At 35.6% G+C, this 21,729-nt stretch overlaps 3 protein-coding genes across 4 annotated transcripts; 2 read left to right on the forward strand and 1 right to left on the reverse strand.

The window, feature by feature from the left end:
• The first annotated feature begins 1,650 nt into the window (after positions 1-1,650).
• On the forward strand, positions 1,651-8,410 carry LOC18098270 (transmembrane 9 superfamily member 1). The gene is made up of 12 exons (XM_024599719.2): positions 1,651-1,959; positions 2,834-3,029; positions 3,140-3,244; positions 3,569-3,586; positions 3,676-3,773; positions 3,864-4,016; positions 4,188-4,325; positions 4,495-4,661; positions 6,232-6,326; positions 6,414-6,787; positions 7,385-7,658; positions 7,982-8,410. The coding sequence occupies exons 1-12, from the start codon at positions 1,870-1,872 to the stop codon at positions 8,047-8,049; spliced, it is 1,776 nt and encodes a 591-aa protein (XP_024455487.2). The 5' UTR covers positions 1,651-1,869; the 3' UTR covers positions 8,050-8,410.
• Positions 8,411-10,248: 1,838 nt separating this feature from the next.
• Positions 10,249-11,007, forward strand: LOC18098271 (ferredoxin). Its single transcript, XM_006384923.3, has one exon. The coding sequence runs from the start codon at positions 10,379-10,381 to the stop codon at positions 10,820-10,822; it is 444 nt and encodes a 147-aa protein (XP_006384985.1). The 5' UTR covers positions 10,249-10,378; the 3' UTR covers positions 10,823-11,007.
• A 1,369-nt stretch (positions 11,008-12,376) lies between these two features.
• On the reverse strand, positions 12,377-21,503 carry LOC18098272 (MLO-like protein 4). Of its 2 annotated transcripts, XM_006384924.3 has the most exons (15): positions 20,938-21,501; positions 20,499-20,556; positions 19,890-20,116; positions 19,686-19,802; positions 19,055-19,115; positions 17,929-18,020; positions 16,597-16,671; positions 15,889-15,974; positions 15,111-15,160; positions 14,964-15,004; positions 14,704-14,874; positions 14,576-14,611; positions 14,123-14,190; positions 13,070-13,130; positions 12,377-12,981 (listed from the first exon to the last, which is right to left on the reverse strand). In XM_006384924.3, exons 1-15 carry the CDS (start codon positions 21,070-21,072, stop codon positions 12,541-12,543), a joined length of 1,719 nt encoding a protein of 572 aa, XP_006384986.1. In that variant the 5' UTR covers positions 21,073-21,501; the 3' UTR covers positions 12,377-12,540. The 2 variants fall into 2 exon arrangements, with proteins under 2 accessions (XP_006384986.1, XP_024454638.1); XM_024598870.2 differs by lacking the exon at positions 16,597-16,671 and having other exon boundaries at positions 20,938-21,503.
• Between the last annotated feature and the right edge of the window lie 226 nt (positions 21,504-21,729).

The raw sequence follows: 21,729 nt of genomic DNA on the forward strand, positions 1-21,729 counted from the left end.
CCGCCACCTCTGGTCTGATCACCATGTTAGTTGTCTGCAACATATTGTTATTACTCATACCATTTACTTCAGATACACTTCAGCATGATGCTGTATATAAAGGCATGATTCCTTCTTGTGATTATACTAACCATTATTAAAACACATTAGATGAAGGCCTTCATTTACTACATGACCAAACCTCATTCTCAATTTGAACTTCAACAATAAAGGCTTCATAAGGTCCATTTCCACATAGATTCTAGCATGATTTCCATGAGAACCGAAAGAGGTCATCCTATCCAATATGTCTCTAATTTTCCATAAGATCGTATTATTGTAATATTCCAGACAACCTTACCCATACAACGACCTTTTCAATTGTTGCTTCGTAATGATTAAAATTTGGATGTTATTGCCTCACTATGAGATACTAGTTTGCCATCATCCATAAACCTAAAAAAAATGTAATCACGGTCCTTAGGATTGAAGAGCTTAACAAGGAAGAAATTGTTTCCCAAATCCACCAACCCTAGATCACCCTTAATCTTCCATAAAATATGGACCATTTTCATTAACTATGTATAACCGACCTTCTTCCTATAATCTTGATAATTATGGTTTGACATCAAGGTCCCCTGATTTTTCGTTTATCTTCAACGAACAATTTAATAAATGCACATTCATCCTCACCAAAATCCTTTCATCATCCTTGTAAATATAACCTTTACCTGGCAATCTTCAACCATCTTCATATTCAAATACAAAGCCACCATAAGAGGATCCTTGTAACTGAAACTCTATTGGTTACTTTTGACTTCTTCAACAAATCTGAACTTATTTCCTCCACTACAAGTTGTTTTCTTGAATCAAATTTAACTTTTTTATTCGAACGTGATAACAATTCAACTTCCTTGGATGAGATCTCCATAGAGTCTATATGGGTCGTCATTCTTACTACTAGAAAAAAAAAAGTTTAGACTATAGTTGATTAGGTTAAATCATAAGTTAGTGGATCAACCTAATGTTTTTTTACGTGTTTTAATCAAAGTTATCAAATTGAATTAGACTTACGACTTGATGTAAGACTTGAGTCACTAGTTGAGGTAGATTAATTTGAGTCAATTCAAAATAATATTATTTCAAGCATTTTTTTAAAAATCTAAACAAGTTATTTTGATTTAAAAAAAAAAGTTAAATCAATTTTTGATTGCGACAATCAAGTTATAAGTTCATTTATAATGTTTAGGTTTTACTGACTCAACTCTTCTCCAATATAAGTTTGATTTGAAACTTAGAGCGGCCAAATTCTATATCTACAGGTCATCTAATTGACATGCTAAGTTTAGTCATATTAGATTAGGAGTGTTTGGAATAGTAGCAGCGGTTGCTTTTCAAAACGGTTGCTTTCTAAAGTTGTTTTTACATCAAATTATATTAAAATAATGTTTTTTTAATTTTTTTATATTAATATATTAAAATAATATAAAAACATCAAAAAATTATTTCAAAAAAAATTAAAATTTTTAAAAACCCCAATTAAAATGATATACCTAACAAAATCTTAATAAAAAAACCAAATCAAAATAAAATCTGAGTCCGTAATTAATCACGGCTGATCATTACCCATCAGCCGGTCAACTTTTATAACTATTAAAAAAAAAAAACCCCTTAAGAATTAAGAACTCGCAAATCTGAGAACCCTCCTTGCATTACAATACAACACTGTCTCTCACTGTCTCTCTTTCTATAACGGGAAAAATCAGAGCAACTCGAGAGAATTCATCCGTCCTTGAGAAAAAGATTTTTGAAATAAAAAGAGAGAGAGATTTGGTTTGATTTGATTGACCGAATCTTGACCGTCAGATCCTTCCGTCACCGGCGATCGCCATGTCCTCCGCCATTCGATCTCTTCCTCTCATCGCCTTCATTTCCCTCCTCCTCCTCTCTCCCGCTCTCGCCTTCGACGCAGATCACAGGGTAACTGAAATTTTGATATCTCAAACCCTATTTGTTTAGTTCTGACTCAGGTGCACTCACCAATAGTGACTCGCTCTTTAGGTTTTATGTAATAAGTTCACGAATTTTAGTCAGATCTGCAAGGTTTTGCATCGTTTTCTTGTATAAAATTAATGAATTATTGGAAAGTTGGATCTGATTATGACTGATCCTTTTGGATTACATTATAGGGAATTCGTTGGCTTAATTCTCATTAGGGAACACTCTTTTTATTAAAAAAAAAAACACCTCTTGACCGAGTCTCAATTTTGCAAATGACAGCTTATACATTGCGTTGTGAAAGGTGTTTTGTTTGTTGGTTGGCAAGATTTGATGCGGAAATTCACTTTGCTGGTTCAATGCACCTTGTTTAATGGATAGGATGAACTTAATCAGGAGCAATTGAAGTTGAATTTTCTCAAGGAAAGATTTTGGGAATGACTGTTAGCTGTAGTGTTTCGTCTTTATCTTGTCGTTCAGAGGACGTGTGACTTAGTGTGATGATATTTACATCTTGTAGTTGCTTTAAATTTGTTTTTTTTATATACATATGTTTGTGAGGAATGGGAAAATTTGACTATGGCGTGATTTTCGATGACGAGAGCAGACTAGGAAGAGTGACCAACTATCTAGAGTGGGAGACAGATTCCATTTTTGAGAGTAAAGTGATGTTTCTTGTCTTGATATCTTAACAGTAAGATGTGCTTCCTGTCTTTGTATGAGCTAACTAGCTTGAATCCTCTTATGATTGTCCTGATGGTTTTATTTAAATGAAATGTGTTCTTCAACCAATCTCTTGCTATGCTTTTAATTTATTCTCCAATGACAAGTTTTTTTTATAAAATTACATCTGCAGTATGGACAAGAAGAAGCAGTTAAGCTTTGGGTAAACAAAGTGGGTCCTTATAACAATCCACAAGAGACATACAACTATTACAGCCTTCCATTTTGCCATCCATCTAGCAATGATGGGACACACAAATGGGGTGGCCTTGGCGAGGTCCTTGGTGGAAATGAGCTTATTGATAGCCAGATTGACTTAAAGTTTGCGAGTACATAAATTCTTTTCTTGTGCATTAACTTTTCTGGTGGAATCTGACCATATGTTTGTTGTTGCATTTAATTTGACGTCCTTTTCTTTTCTTATTTTTGTTTTTAACAGAGAATGTGGACAAAGCTGTTATTTGTCAGCTTGAACTTGATGAAGCAAAGGTCAAACAATTCAAGGATGCAATTGAGAACAGTTATTGGTTCGAATTCTTCATTGGTATGTTTTGAGCTGTATTCTTCAGATGTGTTGTTTGTGTGGATGAAAGTGTTGTGGTGCATATGTTTATTAGATATCAGTTTGTTAAGGCTTCTGTTTATTTAATGGTCAAGATTCCTCTACTCTGTTTGTGCTTCCTTCCCTCTGTTTCCCTATATCAAGCAGCATGAGTGTGTGCATGTGGGTTTTTTTTTGGAGGTTTACATGATCTTTTAAATTATATCTTGGAACTAAGTTTCCTTTGTATACTGGGATGCTCATTGTTTACTTTTCTGTCCTTTTGTCTCTGGTTTGTGATCTTTGGGATTCTGATTGCAAGTTCAGATGATCTGCCATTATGGGGTATGTATTCACTGAACTTACATTGTTGTACTTTTCTCTCAATTTGACTGGATAATTTATTCTTGAATATATCCTTATTTATATTTTAGGTTTTGTGGGTGAATTGCGTCCTGATAAGAACAGTGATAATGGAAAGCATCTCCTTTTCACGCATAAGAGCATCACTATCAAATATAATAAAGATCAGGTTTGTGGTTCCTGAACTTCCATATGACTTTCTATTAATGGCATTGCTATTTTTTTTTCTCATCAATGCTAAAAGCATCTTCGCTTGCAGATTATTCATGTCAATCTCACACAAGAGAATCCAAAGCCCCTTGAAGCTGGGACAGTGTTGGAGATGACATATTCTGTCAAATGGTCTTTGACTAATGTCAGTTTTGCACGTCGCTTTGATGTTTACTTGGACTACCCCTTCTTTGAGCATCAGGTAACATTGGTTTAGTATTGTGCTTCTCATTGTTTGCTATCTTGATTTACATTGTTTCATTAGTTCTACAAAAACTTTTGATTGTGGGTTGGATTATTGGCTGTTTAATTGTGTAATTTGTCTATTTGTTTAATTTTACTTATTTAGTTATAAATGCATTTGAAAGTGCAGATCCATTGGTTTTCCATCTTCAATTCATTCATGATGGTTATCTTTCTCACCGGTTTAGTGTCAATGATTTTGATGCGGACACTTAGAAATGACTATGCAAAATATGCTCGGGATGATGATGATCTGGTGGAGTCTTTGGTATACTTCTCCCGATTCTTGTTATTGTTTAAATAATGGGTTTATTGTGAATATTTTTTAATCTTTGGTGTTTTTATAGAGAATTCTTGTAGATTCTGACTGGTCAGATTACTCTCTTTTTTATTTATCAATATATTGTTAATTGTGCTAATTATACTGACATTCTCAGGAAAGAGATGTTAGTGAGGAGACTGGTTGGAAACTTGTTCATGGGGATGTTTTCCGGCCACCTCGCAGTTTGGTTGTTCTCTCAGCTGTCGTTGGAACAGGTGCTCAGCTAGCGATGCTTGTGCTTCTTGTCATCTTGATGGCAATTGTTGGAACGTTGTATGTCGGGTATGTTGAGATATTACCCCATGTTATACAATTTATCATATTTATATGTTTTATAATTTATCATCAGCAGGTAAACTTAATATTTGACCTAACAATCCATTGCAGCTATCATTTTTCTGTATTATAGCGCTGGTGCATATTGGCGATTGCAATTTCCTTGAAGATTGTTATCTTGAACTTCTTTTCTTGTTATACTCTGCACTATCTTCTTTAAAATGGTCTCCATTTAAGATTAGTACTTAAGTCATCCTGCAAGCTACATGTTAAATGATTGTCAAATATGTGTTGACATCAAATAGTGCCTTTATTTATTCCATATATGGAATCAAAGTGCCCTAGGTTCATCTACTTAGGACATCTACAGTGGCCAATCTTGACTTGCTTGTTAAATCATCTTTTTTCTGTTTAATTCAAACAACCCTCTCATTTGCCTTAATCTTTTTCTCATTGAACAAGCCACTGAACCATAACAAACATAAATCTGCAAGGGGCGTGCATCTCTTTGCAGGTAACATTTACCCAACTGATCCTCAACAGTTAGCATACCTGTACCCCTCATTTCTACTTTATTCAACCACCACCTACTTGTCATCCCGAAACTACGATGTTCTTGACTAAGGTTTATCAGCGGGAGATCTGAGGGGAGGGTTATTGTGGAGATGGAGGATGCCTTTGACTGTGTTCTTTTCAATGATCGCTTGCAAAATAGTGGTGCCTAAAGTTGTAAAAGATGGATCCATGGTCATAACTGATATTTCTGCCACCTCTGATGTTGACATCGCCTTCAGACATCAGGGCGCCGGTGGGTTAGGAAATATGGATTTGGTGCAGTTGGTGCTGTGAGAATGGTGCTCTTCAATTGGCATAAAATAAATTAATGACTGGATTTACATTTGAGATTTTTCTGGCAAGGATTTTGGATGAGTCACAACTTTGGATTCTTGGAATACCTTGGTTGCATGCTTGGATTAGGTTCGGTATATATTTACAGATAGACATAGAATGATATTCATTTGGTTAATGTCATTTCAGGCTATGCTTGCTGTGTTGGGGATTTTGTCATTTAACAATAAATTTAGTTTTACTGTGCATCCTCATCTTTCATTGTGGTATCTTTTGCTGAAATTGAGAGGCGTGGAGATCTCATCTTTTTGAGCCTTTCAAATTTAACTTCATTCTTCTATGATAATGAATCATGTATATTGGGTTTGTTATGAATGCTTGCGTCTTTGAATCATTGTATCACATACTGATGGTTGTGTTGAATCCGTTTGGATTTGCTTGGCTGCTGAAAATGCTGTAGAAGTGAAGAGAAGGGACGGGAGATGACAGACATTTTTTAAATGGTTTTTTTAATTAGAATGTTGATTTAATCTTTGTCTATTGACCTGAGGATATAGTCAACTTCATCCTCTTAAAATTGGTCTTTTGTTGGATACTGAATGTCTTGAAACCAAGTGATGTAAACTTTAACCAGCAAAAAAGTTTGGGGTATTCTTGCTGTAATCTTTGTTCTTCCCTTTCAGTCATTGCTTGTGAGGTAATGTTTGATGCTATTTATGTGTTGCAGGAGAGGAGCAATTGTCACGACTTTCATAGTATGTTATGCTCTCACATCATTTATTGCTGGTTATGTGAGCGGGGGGCTGTATTCTCGCCATGGAGGTATGCATCTTTGTCCATTAGTCAGCTGATTTTCTGTTCTCTTTGTCGTCCTTTATCATTTGCTTATGGCTCTATTTTGGCTGCCAGGTAAAAGTTGGATCAAGTCGATGATTCTCACTGCCTGTCTATTTCCATGCATGTGCTTTGGCATTGGGTTCATCCTGAACACAATTGCTATATTCTATGGATCTTTAGCTGCAATTCCCTTTGGCACCATGGTGGTTGTTTTTGTAATATGGGCTTTCATCTCCTTCCCTCTGGCCCTTCTTGGCACTGTTGTTGGAAGAAATTGGAGTGGTGCTCCAAACAATCCATGTCGTGTGAAAACCATTCCCCGTCCAATTCCTGAGAAGAAATGGTACCTCACACCATCTGTGGTCTCAATGATGGGAGGACTTTTGCCCTTTGGCAGCATATTCATTGAGATGTACTTTGTCTTCACATCCTTCTGGAATTACAAGGTGAACATATCTGTTTTATTTTTTATTGCAACAAGTAAAATTATATTAATCTCGTGTATAATGATTGTTTCTTGATACCCTTGATTTTCACTTGTTTTTGTGTGGAGCAAATATCGTGTATAAGTTTAAGGCTTAAAACTTTCATCTAATGTGTATGACGGTAGTTTGTTACGTTGCCAGACTTCAAGCGAATTTAATTTTCTATAAAACCTTGTTGTTTAATAACCTATTTGGAGTTCTATTTCACAAGGGCATGGACATGCTTATCTATGTCTGGCCAAATCTTTTAAAACGAATGAAGAACTTCAACATAATTTTTTTCCTGCTCGGAAAAAGCATGTTGCAAATATAATATATGCTAACCATTCTGTGTTCAAATCCAATTTAAACTTGAGTGACTGTTTTCTTGGGTACCCTATCTTAGTTTTTATTGTATTGAGTGGCATGCCTGTTCAGATAGGTTTTATGTGCATTAAAATGTTTCTGATCACTCATAAGTCTTTTGTTTATGAGAACTGGAAAACAAATGCATAATACAGATTAAGCAATGTATCTGCTTGACGCTGTACTAACCTTGCTGCTGTTACTGGTTGACAGGTGTACTATGTATACGGCTTTATGCTGCTTGTTTTCCTGATTCTCATTATTGTAACAGTTTGTGTAACAATAGTGGGGACATATTTCTTGCTTAATGCGGAGAACTATCACTGGCAGTGGACTTCATTCTTCTCTGCTGCCTCAACAGCTGTTTATGTGTACTTGTACTCAATATATTACTACTCCGTGAAGACTAAGATGTCAGGCTTCTTCCAGACCAGCTTCTATTTTGGATACACTTTGATGTTCTGTCTTGGATTGGGAATTCTCTGTGGTGAGTTTGATATTTTTGTTGTTTATAATGCATAATACTGCAGTCACTGTTTTAGTGCTGACTTATTCTAATGTCTATTCTCACTAAAATTTCCCCTCTTGTTTCTGATGGGAAACAGATTATACTTGTTAGTTTGTCCTGTAGTAATTTGTGACGAGCCCCACCGAGACAATAAGTTGCTAGTAGAGAGCAAATACTAGCAATTTGGGTAGTGATTGATGCAATTTGAGACTTAAGTGACCAGGGAGCAAGGATGCCCTAATCATGCCCTTTTGTTCTTCCCTCTTAATGATTGATATGCTTTTTTTTATTTGCATGTGCAGGAGCTGTTGGTTATCTAGGCTCCAATTTGTTTGTGAGGAGGATCTATAAGAACATTAAATGCGACTAGGACTTCACCGACAAAATTTAGACCTGATTGTGCTTCATCAGAGCATGTTCTTATTGTTGAGACAATAATTTCTTAGATGAAGCCTCCGTTCATGTATGGGGGACTTAACAACGCAACAGATGATGGAACAGGGTTTTGGGATCGGGTATAAATTTATTCTTTCTCTGGACAAAGGGAAGCCCTGAGATATTTTTTGGTTTTCTTCCCCTGCTGTAAGTGATAGTCGTAATTTAGAATTGAGATATTGTTTTGTAATCTGTGAAGCTAGAAAAATATATCAAACACCTGTCGTTTTGCTATACGTTTTGCTATGGAAGTAGGTGCGCAGCACAAAGGACGGATGCCTATTATCCTTTTTTTATTTTTGTTGAATTTGTTTTTACTGTTCACTGATCTTGGGAAGAACGGTCATGTTTAGGTTCAGGAATGCATCTTGCTCTGCTGCAAAACTCTGCTATTTTCTGCTGTTTCTGCCAAGTAATTTGACATTGAACTTTCTTGTAACTTTGTGTTCGACTTGTTCATGAGAAACAAAATCCTGACAAGGCCAGTTTTCTTGATTCCTAAGCACGATTTGAACCCTTGAATGCACAGCCATGCATTTTTAAAAGCTATATCTGCTCTTTCAGATTTACCTCGTGTTGTGTTGTTATCTCTACTCGCTTTGAACTCTGCTAAATCCCTGGGCATTGAGAGCCAAGCGAGTGCAATTTTGTCTGGCCCTGGAAAAAATGTGGTGTGGTTTATTTTTGGCCATGAATTTTGTGATATGTGGAACATTAGGGTTTGGAAAAGTCCATGATGATTAGACCAATGGTATTCACATTCTTTTATGTGGTGTTCGTAGCATGATGCGTGGCTGGGCTGAAGTTCCTTGTAGTACAGCGACGGGAAAAAAAGAACGACGAGTTGCTTAAGGATTCAAAATATCCCAACCATTCATTTCAAAGGGACGGTACAGTGCATTTTCTTTATTGGTTTTCTAAGGTGTATTTTGAAATCAATATTTAGAAAATTTACTTGCTATTTGACCTGTGGTCATAATATAAAAAAAAAATTTCCTGCAGAAAAATTGAATTTGCAGGCTTTTCTAATGTTTATTTTAACAAAAATAAAATAAAAGTCTTAAACATTTTGTATTTAATTAAGTAAATCGAGAATTATTCACGTTAATAAATGAAAAAAAATCATTAATGATAATTAAAGATGAAATTAGAAAAATCAAGTAATAAATATAAATTAAAATATTTGATCTCGCAACATATTATTTAACTTATTGTGTTTATAGGTCATTTGACATGTTGTGTTTAATTATTTTATTTATTAAAATTATTTTTTTATTAATTAAATAATTATAGAATAGACACACATGAAATCAATTGAATAAAATTAAAGGGAAAAAAATATCATGTAAGGTTGTACATATTAAAAAAAATACTGTTATTTTATGTGAAAACCACTTAAAAATCAAACGATATGTAACTAAAAAATAAATTGAAAACTTGAAAAATACATGTGGATATAAATATATAATCTCAAAACACAAATTATATACTAGATTATATTTAATAATGAGCCAAGCAAGCTCACCAAGTCCATTTTGAAAGGCAAAAAAATAAGGAAAATGAAACTGATTTTTTGAAAAATCAAGGGACCAAGATTTTAAGATTTGAAAAATATGAGAACCAAAGAGAACTTCTCATGTTATTTTTGAAACTACCATCTATTTCCTTTGTTTTCTCACTTCAATCCCTTTCTTTCAACCTCCAGTCCTTTTCTTTTAATTTTGTCATTGCTTAATAAATTGAAGTAATTGGTTTTTAATTTATCCTAAAATGATGTAATTGGTTAAAAAAAACTCAAGAATTAAAAAAAATTGTCACAATTTAAGCTATAATGTTTCTCCCAAAAGCGACTTAGAGTTTATTATTAATAATAATTATAATTATAATAATATTTTTTTTTAGAGGAGTTGGTATTTATTTGCTAGTAATCCGATTAAAAAATATTTTTTTAACGTCAAATAAATAAATAAAAAATGATAGCAAAACAAGTCAAAAGATGCCAAAAACTGTCATGGGATTGTGCCAGCCACAGTATTGGTGAAGAATGGTGAACCTGTGTGTGTGTGTGTGACTGTGTGGTGATAATAGAAAGATAACGCCAGCCACCAAAGGTTGCCATTTGGCAGATAGGATTGTATGCCACTTGACTTCTCCTATTCTTAACCACACCATTTCCACAAACCTACCATTTATCATTCTAACACTAGCAGTGCCTCAGTCCAGCCTCCCAGACTCAGAGAGAGAGAGAGAGAGAGACAGAGAGAATGGCCACCACAGCAGCCCTCTCCAGCGCCATGGTCAGCACATCGTTTACTCGCCGGGTGCCAGTGACAAGCCTACGGGCACTTCCCAACGTGGGGGAGTCTCTTCTTGGCTTGAAAGCCAGTCGAGGAGGACGTGTTAAAGCAATGGCAGCATACACGGTGAAGCTCATCACTCCTGATGGTGAGAAGGAGTTTGCATGCCCCGATGACATCTACATCCTTGACCATGCTGAGGAGGCAGAAGAGATTGACCTCCCCTACTCATGCAGGGCTGGCTCATGCTCTTCATGTCTTGGCAAGATTGTGAAGGGGACTGTGGATCAGTCTGATGCTAGCTTCCTTGATGATGACCAGATAGAGGAAGGCTGGGTTCTCACCTGTGTTGCTTATCCTACGTCTGATGTTGTCATCGAGACACACAAAGAGGAAGAGTTTAGCGGTTAAATAAGATCTCTTTCTGTTTGTGTCGTCGGTGGTGTTCCGGCAGGGGGGGTGGATTTTATGATTGTTATCTCTACTGTTACTGAGCATGTAATTTAATTTGTCCCAAGTTTTTCTTCCTTCATTTGTAGTCTCAAATGAAACTGCGTTTACTTAATAAATCTTAGTGTATGGGATTGTTTCCTCAACCGCCATGGATCTCTCTCTCTCTCTCTCTCTCACGCACACAGACGTGTACTTTAATTTGCAAGTGTTTCTGTAAAAATGGATTTGTTTTGGATGCTTAATCTGAAACATTTTTAGCTTAAAAACACAGTATCGAACACAGCCTTAGTGGCCTTCACTTGCAACCAGGTGCCTTTTAGCTTAGTTGGGCTAAGATCTTCTCTATGCCACAGATAAAAGTAAGGGAAGGCAAGAAGAGCCCTGTACCGAGAGAATTACAGTTGCAACTACAACTATAAATTAAGAGAATAAGTCTTTTCCTGCTCATTGAGTAATGCTTTTTTTTTTCGTTCCTTCATGTTTTTGTGTGTGAGAAGTGTGGAGGAAGATTAAATATCGATTTTATAAAATTAAATTTAAGATTATAGTTAAAGTTTTTTTGAAAGATTAGAGATAAAAATAGATAAAAAAAAAAAGAGAGAGTCAATTGCTCAAAAGGCATGGAAATTCTCAATCTAGTCTTTGAAGTTTTAATTTACACATATTTGGTCCTAAAATTTTAGGAGTTTATGTTTTGATTCTAAAATTGTTTTTTATATTTCAGTCCATAAGTATCGAGAGGTGAGAGATAAAATTATCAAAAAATAAGAAGAGATAGAAAGAGATTGATCAGGCAAATTTTGGTTTGAAAAAAATTGATCTTTGTATTAATGGATTCATCTTATATATAAGATTTTTGGAGCTTTTTTTATTTATTTAGTTTTAAAAATTAGAATGAGGCTTAAGAATTTTTTTTTTAATTCAATCCAATTAGTTTTTAGACCGGTTGAAAGGTATTTTAAATTAAAAATGAGTTTAATAAAGTTTTTGAGATATTTTTAAGACGTTTATAGGTAAAAATAAATTGAAAAAGTAGATTTCAAGGGTAAAAAAAATCTTGAAACTTGATTTTGGGAAAAAATGATAAGAATTTAAACTTTTTTTATAAAAAAAATTAGGGTGAATAATATATTTTACACTCCTTGAAGAAAGAAAAAAAGAAAAGAAAGAAAGCAAGCCAAGCAAGCGGATGCCTGTGCTTTTTTATTTTAGGAAAGGCATGTGGGCCATCCTCCTATGCCTAGGCATCTTTTTATTTATTTATTTATAGATTACCCATCAATTTTTTTAATTTATTTTTTAAAAAAGTTTTGAATAAAATTTACTATAAATAAAATAATATTTAAATTATTATCCTATTTAACATAGTTTTCAAATAAATCTATAGTTTTTAATAGTAATATTAATAATTACTTAGTGAATTGTTAATTATATATGACTACATATATAAAAAACAATACTACTAATAATAAAAAATATGTTTTCGTACAAAAAAACACACACACACACACATTCAAAAAATTGCACCTCGCGTGGGAGAAAAAAACCAGTTAGTGACTACATAAAAACTCCTCAATGTTTTGGCAGTATAAGGAAACGTTTGTCAGCCTCATAAACGAGTAGTAACATAATTTTGGACGATGAAGCTTCCATGAACAAAGCTGTCTAGAAAATAATCAAGTCCTTTGAAATAATTCTATAAGAGTCTCTGCTCTTGATCCCTCTTCATCGCCCAAATCATCATCCTCTTCATCGATAATCGGTGGAGGCTGCAATGTAGTATCATTCAAGTACTCTTCTATCCGCAGTGAAAGTTGGTGATGATCCTGGTGTGGATTTGAGGTCTCAGCATCTTCTTCTGCCTCTTCTTGTTCATGAGGTGGGGCTACAGTTACCTCATTCAAAGAACCTAGGGAAGAGGACCGCGATAGAGTCCCGGATGCCACTGTGATTTCATCCTGCTCATCGATAGTTGTATCTAGTGAACATACTGATCTTGTAGCAACTGAGAGTGCTGCCGAGTCGCGTTTAGACCTCTCCTTCACCCTCTTGCACCAGCTGTGCAGAGAATCTCTAACACTCTCAGCAACCAATGCCTTCCTAAACCGTGATCCCATCTGAATGGTGAAAAAGGTTCAATGAACCCTCTTCTGAATGGAATGTGAAAAGATGGCATATCTAACATTGAAAAGGAATCGCACAAACCTGTGTAATAATGACATTCAAGGGCACTGTGCTGTAGCTACACCAGATCTGAACTAGAACCCTGCATTTACAAATATAAGATGGTCACTGAAATCCAAAGATTATTAACTGCCAACGGTAGAAATTCTCGAAAGCAATTGGACAACACCAGCAACCTGTTCTTACTACTAACACACTCAAAATCAAAATTACAAAAACTTTTTCTTTGTTGTTGGATTTTCAGGAAAAAACAAAAGTGCTAATTAATCAGGTTAGATGCACATGAACATTGGTTGGGTGCTTGTGGCATCACTATGTACAGAAAACAAAAGTTACGACATGAGAGTTAAAAAGAAAAAAGAAAGACATGAAATGAGAAACTTTAATATCAGCCTGTGATTGCTCACCCCCCTGTGAGAGGGAAAAGGTACATCATGGAACTGTTCTCTCTTCAAAAGACTATCTCGTCTGCAGCTCAGAGTCAATAGAAACTGCAACAAGAAGATTTTCTGAAGCCACTGTGGCCTAAGTTGCCGAATTGCTTGAAGAAGCATGTTAGACAGACAACACCAAGGATTTACTTCATTGCTGTCATAGCTATTGGGCGGTGAGCAACAGGGATTTTCGCTGGCCTTGCATGCATGATAACCTCTGGTGTATGGAAGGAAACTTTGATGACAAAAGCCTAGGTTTCTATATTTTCTAATGTGTAACTGACAAGGGATTTCATCTTATGTATGTAACTGATTGGATACATATTCGCACCAGATAGCATACATTTTTTATCCTGATATTCTTAAGAAAGTTAATATGAGATTATCTTACATGTGCACGGCTGAAAACCGGTTCCTCTGACCAAATTAATATTCTGAATAAACAACTTGAAGAAACAAGGAGATATATTGTTACTGAATCTGTGGTGTCTTTATGTTTGTGGAGGACTAATACAAGGAGATCAAATAACCAGATCATTATATAACTTAGAAAATACAGGAACCTTATGTATTGGCAATACCAGCGGAAGAACTTGAAGAAAATCTGCAAGGTAAGTTCAAAATTAGGAAGGGAACATACCCAGAAGCTAACCGAGCGATTATCATGAGATGGTTTTTCATGAAGCACGATCTTTTCTTGAATCCCCACTAAACACAAAGAAATTAGAAAACTCATAATTAAGAATAGATAATATGAGAGTTCATTCTCCTCAAGGACAAAAAAAAGGACCTATCAGCTTTTGCTTTCCAAAGCCTGAAGCTATTTAATAAATGGACAGTTAGAGACATTTGAGATGTAACAAGAAACAAGCACCGCTAACCCATCTATGTTGTCAACTTATCCACGAGTTCCTTTTCAGAAGTTGCATAAGCTATACCATGTTTCAAGAACCGGTTTCTCTCTAACATCCGAAGCCTTAGGTACAATGCGAACCATCCCGATTCTCATGAACATATAGACAATAATTTTTCTAACCCCTAGACACTAGAAATACAGAAACCCACAGAAAGGAGAAAAAGGGCTCAAACCTACCAAGGACCAGATAAAGGTTGCCATCTCAAAAGCATTCTGCATGCAGGGCAAGAAAACAAATGAGAAGAACTGTATGAAACACAAAGAGATCAATATATCTGACACATGATATAAATCAATATCATCACCTGAAATATGATAAATTGTATCAACCTCAACGATATGTCCGGTTTACCAAACCAAAAAAGACCATCTCGTGGCTTTACTTGATTCCCAATGGATGGACCTGTTTGTTCCCCTATCTCAAGTGCTAACGTCGAAACAACATGCTGAAGTTTTGTTCCAACCAACATCACAAGCTTTGATATGTGAAACATATATGTTAGAAAAATATCATGCAGCAGCCGTTACTATTTAGTAAAGTGACAGAATGAATATGTGTACTTACAATAGCAGGAATGAAGGAAAGCCAAAAGTAAATATTTAAACCTGGATCATTTAAAGAATTTAACCTTTCAGAAAGAAAATGGTAGAATCTAACATATACCAAAGAGATATCCTTTTTACATGCTAGAAAAAGAAACGAACAAGTTACCATGGATATTGATGAAGATACAAATTATTGCATATCCCCAAAGTGGCCAGCTACAAAATTTAGGAAAATGATTCAGTTCAACTCATTATACTGCTTCTTCACTTCAGGGAAATTTTACATTTACATCCTTCACTATAACAATGTTCATTTCCTTGAAATCTTTGCATTCATGGTAGATTACAGGTATTTAAACTTCAAAGGTTGTAATGGTTACTGTTCTATAATAATTATATCGCAGAATGAGGATTTCATTTCTGGTGTCCATCCGATGTAAAAGTATGTAATCTCATAATTAAGTACATGTTTACACGTGCAACTTCAATCATCCAAAATGAAATCTATACTTCACCTTCCTCGATGAAATTTGGAACCAGATCCATTTTGAAGTCTTATCCTGCCACTATCAAGATGTTCCAGATGGTAAAATGCATGCATATTTATTTTGGCCTACTCAAGAAAGATAAAGGTGGTTTTCCCCATAATTTCTCAAAGCCCCCATCCCCATTTTATTAGGCCTGTTTCTTTCTTTTGTATATGAAAATTGACAAGCATCGCCTAGCCCGTATAAGTTTTATTTAAAGATAGAAACTGTTTCTTATTTTCCACCTGGCACTTCAGCAGACAAGGCTGAACCATGTCTGACTGGAATATAATCTGTAGGTAGTAGGGACACTGCAGGTATGTGATCCAAAATGGAAAATGACTGCAAAGAGCTAGTAGTTTTTTCGATCAGAGGAAATTGGTGGAAGAATTAAAATTCATTCAAATGAGTACATACCTGATCCCCAAGATGCCATGAAACTCATCTTCCATACTGCGGACCATATATTTGTGGAAGTCATAAGAAATTGGCAGTTTGTGCTTCTGCAGAGTTGAAAACATGATAACAACATGCAACATGTCTTCAGCACAAAGTTAATGAAATGAAACCAACAAAAGGAGGATAAGTACATGACCAAAGAGCTATTCAACATAATGGTCTGATTCTTTTCATATCCTAAATGAATTAAGATCTACCAGTTAGCAATGAAGCATTTTTAAACAAGGCTTCACAAATAGAATAATATTGAACTGCTAGCACGGTAGAGTTTGCATGCACGAAACTAAACTTGATGATTTTCATCTACAAAAAATTATCCAGTTCAACTGTAATCTGCTGAAAATCTTCCATATTCTTCGGATGCGATTCTGGATCTCATACTACTTTTCCATGAAACAAGAATATATCTTATTTTCAAATATTAAATAGCTGGGTGCCAGTAGTCTGTCAAAATAGAATCACAATTAAGTCACTAAAGTGCATGGAGTGCACACGCTGAAGATTCCTTCATGAGGATCAGATGTTACAAAGGAGAATTTCAAAGGGAATTCACAAGATCAACTTGGAAATGATAAAAGTTAGAATATGTATGGTGACTATGATGGAAAAAGCCAAATAGAGACAACAGGTAATCAAGTAACACATCAAGAAAAATTAGACACGCACAGTGATGAAACCCAATCGTAGTGCCAAGTAATCTGATTTCTTTATAGAGCTCTTAAATTGTCGAAAGAAGCAAAGCTGCACAAGCACACCATTTTCACAAGTAAAACACAGTCAGAATCCCTCCCAGATGAGGCAATAAAGGAGCACAGGGAGAGAGAAAAATGAAGGAAAAAATAATATAGCAGGAAAGACAATAAGGAAATACTCAAAGTTCAACCCTGTTCTACAAAATTGATCGTCATCCAAAGTAGGATGGGTGGAAGATACACTAGTCTTCCTGTGCGCTGTTTCCTTGGAAATAGTATGGCCATTAGACATCATATCTTCAGTAAGTGTTATAATACCGATTCCTAAAAAAGTCTCAGAATCATTTGATTGCCAGACAACCAAAATCATCAGAAGAATATCTGGAGCATTGTTCTAGTTAGCTTACACAAAAATGTTGAACAGTATTAATTGTGGGTTTGGTGTAGGTAACATTTTCCCACCAGATATTGATTCGTAGGACTGCTGAATTGCATAATACAAGTCCTACATGTGGAGAATGCTTGATTTCATGGGGGGGGGGAAAGTCTTTTGTCAATAAAACTAGCAGTGTATAGAATAGCCAATTGTTTGAGATATGCTATATTCTGCTGATTATTTTGTGCATTCAGGATGTTAGTACTTGATTGACATTGAGTTGGCTAATTCATGAAACAACAGTTGCAAGGTTGGAGTCGAAAGTGTTTTGTGTAGATTTATTGTACTTTTATGTGCTAGTTCATTGAGATGAAATAGCATAACCATTGAACAAGAAGATAGAACACTCAACCAGTCATCCTTTATGGTTCTAATGCATCAATTTGGATAAAAAAATGAGCACCGCAAAACTCTAACACTTGTCATGAAGTCAAGAAATACCACAGCAAGATAGATTTCTCAGCCTCTTATATTGTCATGAAGTCAAGAAATACCACAGCAAGATTGCGGAAACTGAAGGTTTTTCAAACAAAATTTCAACCTACTCAGAGAACCTTAACTTCAAAATAATAGGTTGCCAAGAGCATTGAAAAGGAAAGGAAACCAATGTGTCAACCAAACAATATTGGTTAGTCCTCCATACATCCTTCAAACACCATTTCCTTGCCAGAAATATATATACAACAATATGTCCAAACTAGAGTGCAAGAATGGATCTCACAACAAATATTATGTTAAATTAGTTCACATAACATGTTTTAAAGTAAATGCTAGATGCCACCAATATATGCACCGGAAATAATTGCCAAAAACAAGGAAAAACATCACAACTTTACAAAGAGCCATACACATAGAAAGCAAGGAAATTACCATCCAAATGAGAACTCGACTCCTGCTCCATGGATGAGATGTGTGGTGGAAAACAAAGGTGGATTGCCGCCTCATCACCTTGTTTTTCTTTGCTATATAAAATAATAGTGAGAGAAAGATAACACGGTGAGATTTTGGATGCCACATAATAACAAATGGATAAATATATTATCAAAGTGAAATTTTTATTAGACAGTGGGGGGAAAGGAACAATAGCATAAAAACAGTATACAAAAAGTAAAGGTTCTGCAGTAAGAAGGCTACACACACTTCCTACTGCCATTAGCACATAACACAGACCATTTTGTATAATAGGCAGATTTCTTGTGTTGACTGACATACGATTGATATCTTAAAATTGAAAGGAACTTTCATACATAAGACTAACAGGATGTAGCATTCCTACATTAATGTCTATGTTTGGTCCATGATATCTGCACAATCCAACTCTTGTTATTAAACTCAGTCCTTTTTTTTCAATTCACATAAGAACGTAAGACCATAATGTGCTACTAACTTAACTATAGATGTGCAATAAGCCATTTACAAGACAGCTTGCGAGGCTTTCTTCTTTGCCTCTAAATGCAATCACTGGTACCAGAATGTACACCTATTTGTCCATCTATTCTGAACTGGAGCTCTGAAGGTCGTCACCTCAAGTAAATTGGCAAAACTGATTACCATATGTTAATGTTCCTGTGATATAACTATAAGGAGATTAGTTGATGTGCTAAAATGTGGATCGATTTCCCTTCGAATGGAAGATTAGTTGTGCATACTGTTGTATCTCATGGTCTCAAACTAGAATCCATTTCCACAATCAATTAGCCTGATGCCAATATCCTTGTGACATAGGAATAGCCATAAAAAAGATTAGATTAGGCGGAGTAGAAAGCGGATGATCAATTAACTTTAAATTAGGAATGTGGATGCACATAATGTATCAGATGGCCTCATAACTGAAATCAACTAGTTTTGTATGGTGTCTACTAGAAGAAAACAGGGAAGCGTGTATCAAATGGCTATCCATCATTAAACAAATGAAAAAGACATGACAGGAGAGAAGTTTTCGTGGTGTAAGATGTCACTAGGAGCCTTCATTAAACTAGTAATCCAATTTGCTTACCTTGTAAATTCCCATCAGCCACTAAGTTCGTCTGATTTTCCCATTTCCTCCAACTGTAAATCTAGGAAGACATGCAATAAGAAGAATAATAAGCCCCGGCAGTGTTTAAGGAGGGCCTACAAACTGCATGAAAAGACAACATACAAGCTAAGTCTGCAATCCCTACTAGTTTGATTGTCTGCATGCATGGATTCACCTCCTCTATTCAGTTTTGTTACGGGTTGAATTTTCCCTTGACTGTTGTGATGGTAGGTCTATTATGTCCTCTCTAAATAGATGAAGACCATACAGAGGTCACTTGTTTTCCCATGTTCACTTAACCTCTTTGGAAGAAAGATTCCCCATAAGCCGCTAACATGATACAGTATGATATCTAGGGGAAAAACAAACAACAGATAATTTAAAGTCTAGGTAATTCCAATTCCTAACAATAATATTTGTTGGAAATGACTTCGTGATACTTCTTGGAGTTGGAGCAACTTGGATTTTTAATTTCTTAACTAAAGAATAAAACTTGGCAGGCATCAAGAACTGGTGATGTTGAGAATCAAAGTATTTACGATATATAGCATACATTAGAAGCTCCATTTTAAACCTAGAGATAAAATAATCAATAAGGTGATAATAGTACCTTGCTCATAGCCAGACCAACTGTCAAGCAACTGTACAGGACATGAGTGATGCCGAGAACAAATAAGAATCGGTGGAGCTGCTCAAGACCCTCTAGTGAGACGAATGGTTCGCGACCCTGCAATCGAGAAAACTATAACTTACCATGGCTTGTTCCCGATCACCACACCTAATAAAACTCAAAAGACAAGAAAAGCAAATTTACCTCACCACATTGATGAGATATTTGAGTAGTTATTCTTTTGGGTGGAATATGGCTCTCATTCAGGAAAGGGGATGGATTTTCAAACAAGACTTTCTGAGTGATGCCATAATCCTCCTCAGAACAAAGATAGAATTTACTGCTGAAAAGAGATGAATTCACGCAGATCTCAGATATCGACCGCGCACATTGTGCCAAGAGCAGAGATATAAGCCCAAGCAGCATCAGCTCTAACAGGAAGAAAGGGGACAAGTAGCAAAACAAAAGGCGTATCAAAACCAGAAACCGAAAACCAGCACCTCTTCAGTTCTAACCATGTTTAATCTTCGAACTCTCAAAACACAGCAATGAACAAGAAGGAGAGAAAGGCAAACACGAAACAAAACCAACTTGACAGGACACAACCCAACCACATGGATTCGAAAATGCCTCAACCCTCAAAAGCATATACACATAAAATCAATTAAGGATATTAACACATGAACCCTGTAATGTATAGCATTCTCTCAATCATTGATCAACAAGCATAATCATGCCTTAATTTCTCTTTTCCTTTTCTTTTTCTGAACAAACTGGCAGCTGCTATTAATGAAGTAAATAGTAAACACACACCTTCCTTAATCTTCTCCAAAGAAACAAACAGAGCCTTCCTCCTTGTTTTCTCCAACCACTGTGTACAAAAGCAAAACATAAAAATCAGACAAACCTTAACAAAATTGGAAAATCCAAAATGAAGATTTCCTCAAACCTTTAATTTCCTACATTTTCTCAGCAGCCAAACAGGACATTTAGCAAAACTGTAGTTCTCTTCAACCATAAGACTCAACTAATCCAAATACTAAGCACTACAGGCCCCAAAAGGACAAGATTACAAAGTTGCTGCTGTGCTGTGACTGCTATCTTTAAGCACACTAGCTATAGCCATCTTGTTTGAACAAACCAAAATCCCCCCCCCCCAAAAAAAAAAAAAGAAAAGAAAAAAAGAACCCTTTACATTACTATAAGAAACCATTTAAAAGGCATATAGAGATAGAAGGAGGACATGACTTACCTTTCCAAATCTGTAGATGGAGCGTTGAAAGAGAAAGCAAACAAAAACCAAGACTGTAATGACCGTAGCTACAGAATAAGTGGGAGTCTCAACCAGAGATCTCCCTTGCCTTATCAACACGTCCTCCCCCCCCATCACTTTATCTAAACAACCCAAGTTAACTTTACTTCCTTGGAAAAACTAAATGACAGCTTCATCAAGTCGAGGTAGCTAGCAAGAGGAAAGCGGTGATCCAGGAAATGAGGAGCAGTACAGTCTACAGAAATAATGTAGTTGAAAGTGAACTTTTTTGAAGTTTTGTCAAACAGAAAGAAGAGGAAAGGAAAGCCATGATCGACGAACATGCAGATGGAATCATGGAAATCTATGTAATCCGGGAAAATCTATATATATAAAAAAAAGGTTTTATTTAGTACTTAGTTTAATATTGATATATTTTTTTGTCCTGTTAGGACATTTCTCACTTTCTTTGCATGGGAATCGCTGCATGCGACATAATGCAACCTTCCCACATGGAGGAAGTGAGCTCTCTCTCTCTCTCTCTCTCTCTCTCTCTCTGCCTCTTGAAAGTTGAGAGTTTTGAAGATCTAACCGTCTCTGTTCCTATAGTGGAAGACACATGAGCTCCATTAAACCAAATGTTTGGCATGATGTGCTCCCTTACCCATGGTTGTGATCACCCTCAGGAGGTAACCCGCAAAAGGATTAGGTGAGTTTAATAATTATATGATTATCAAAACTTATTTTTACTTATTATCACTACTATATTTCTATCTTTTTTCTTGTTAAAAG

This window comes from Populus trichocarpa, chromosome 4, assembly GCF_000002775.5.
Source record: "Populus trichocarpa isolate Nisqually-1 chromosome 4, P.trichocarpa_v4.1, whole genome shotgun sequence".
NCBI classification, from domain to species: domain Eukaryota; kingdom Viridiplantae; phylum Streptophyta; class Magnoliopsida; order Malpighiales; family Salicaceae; genus Populus; species Populus trichocarpa.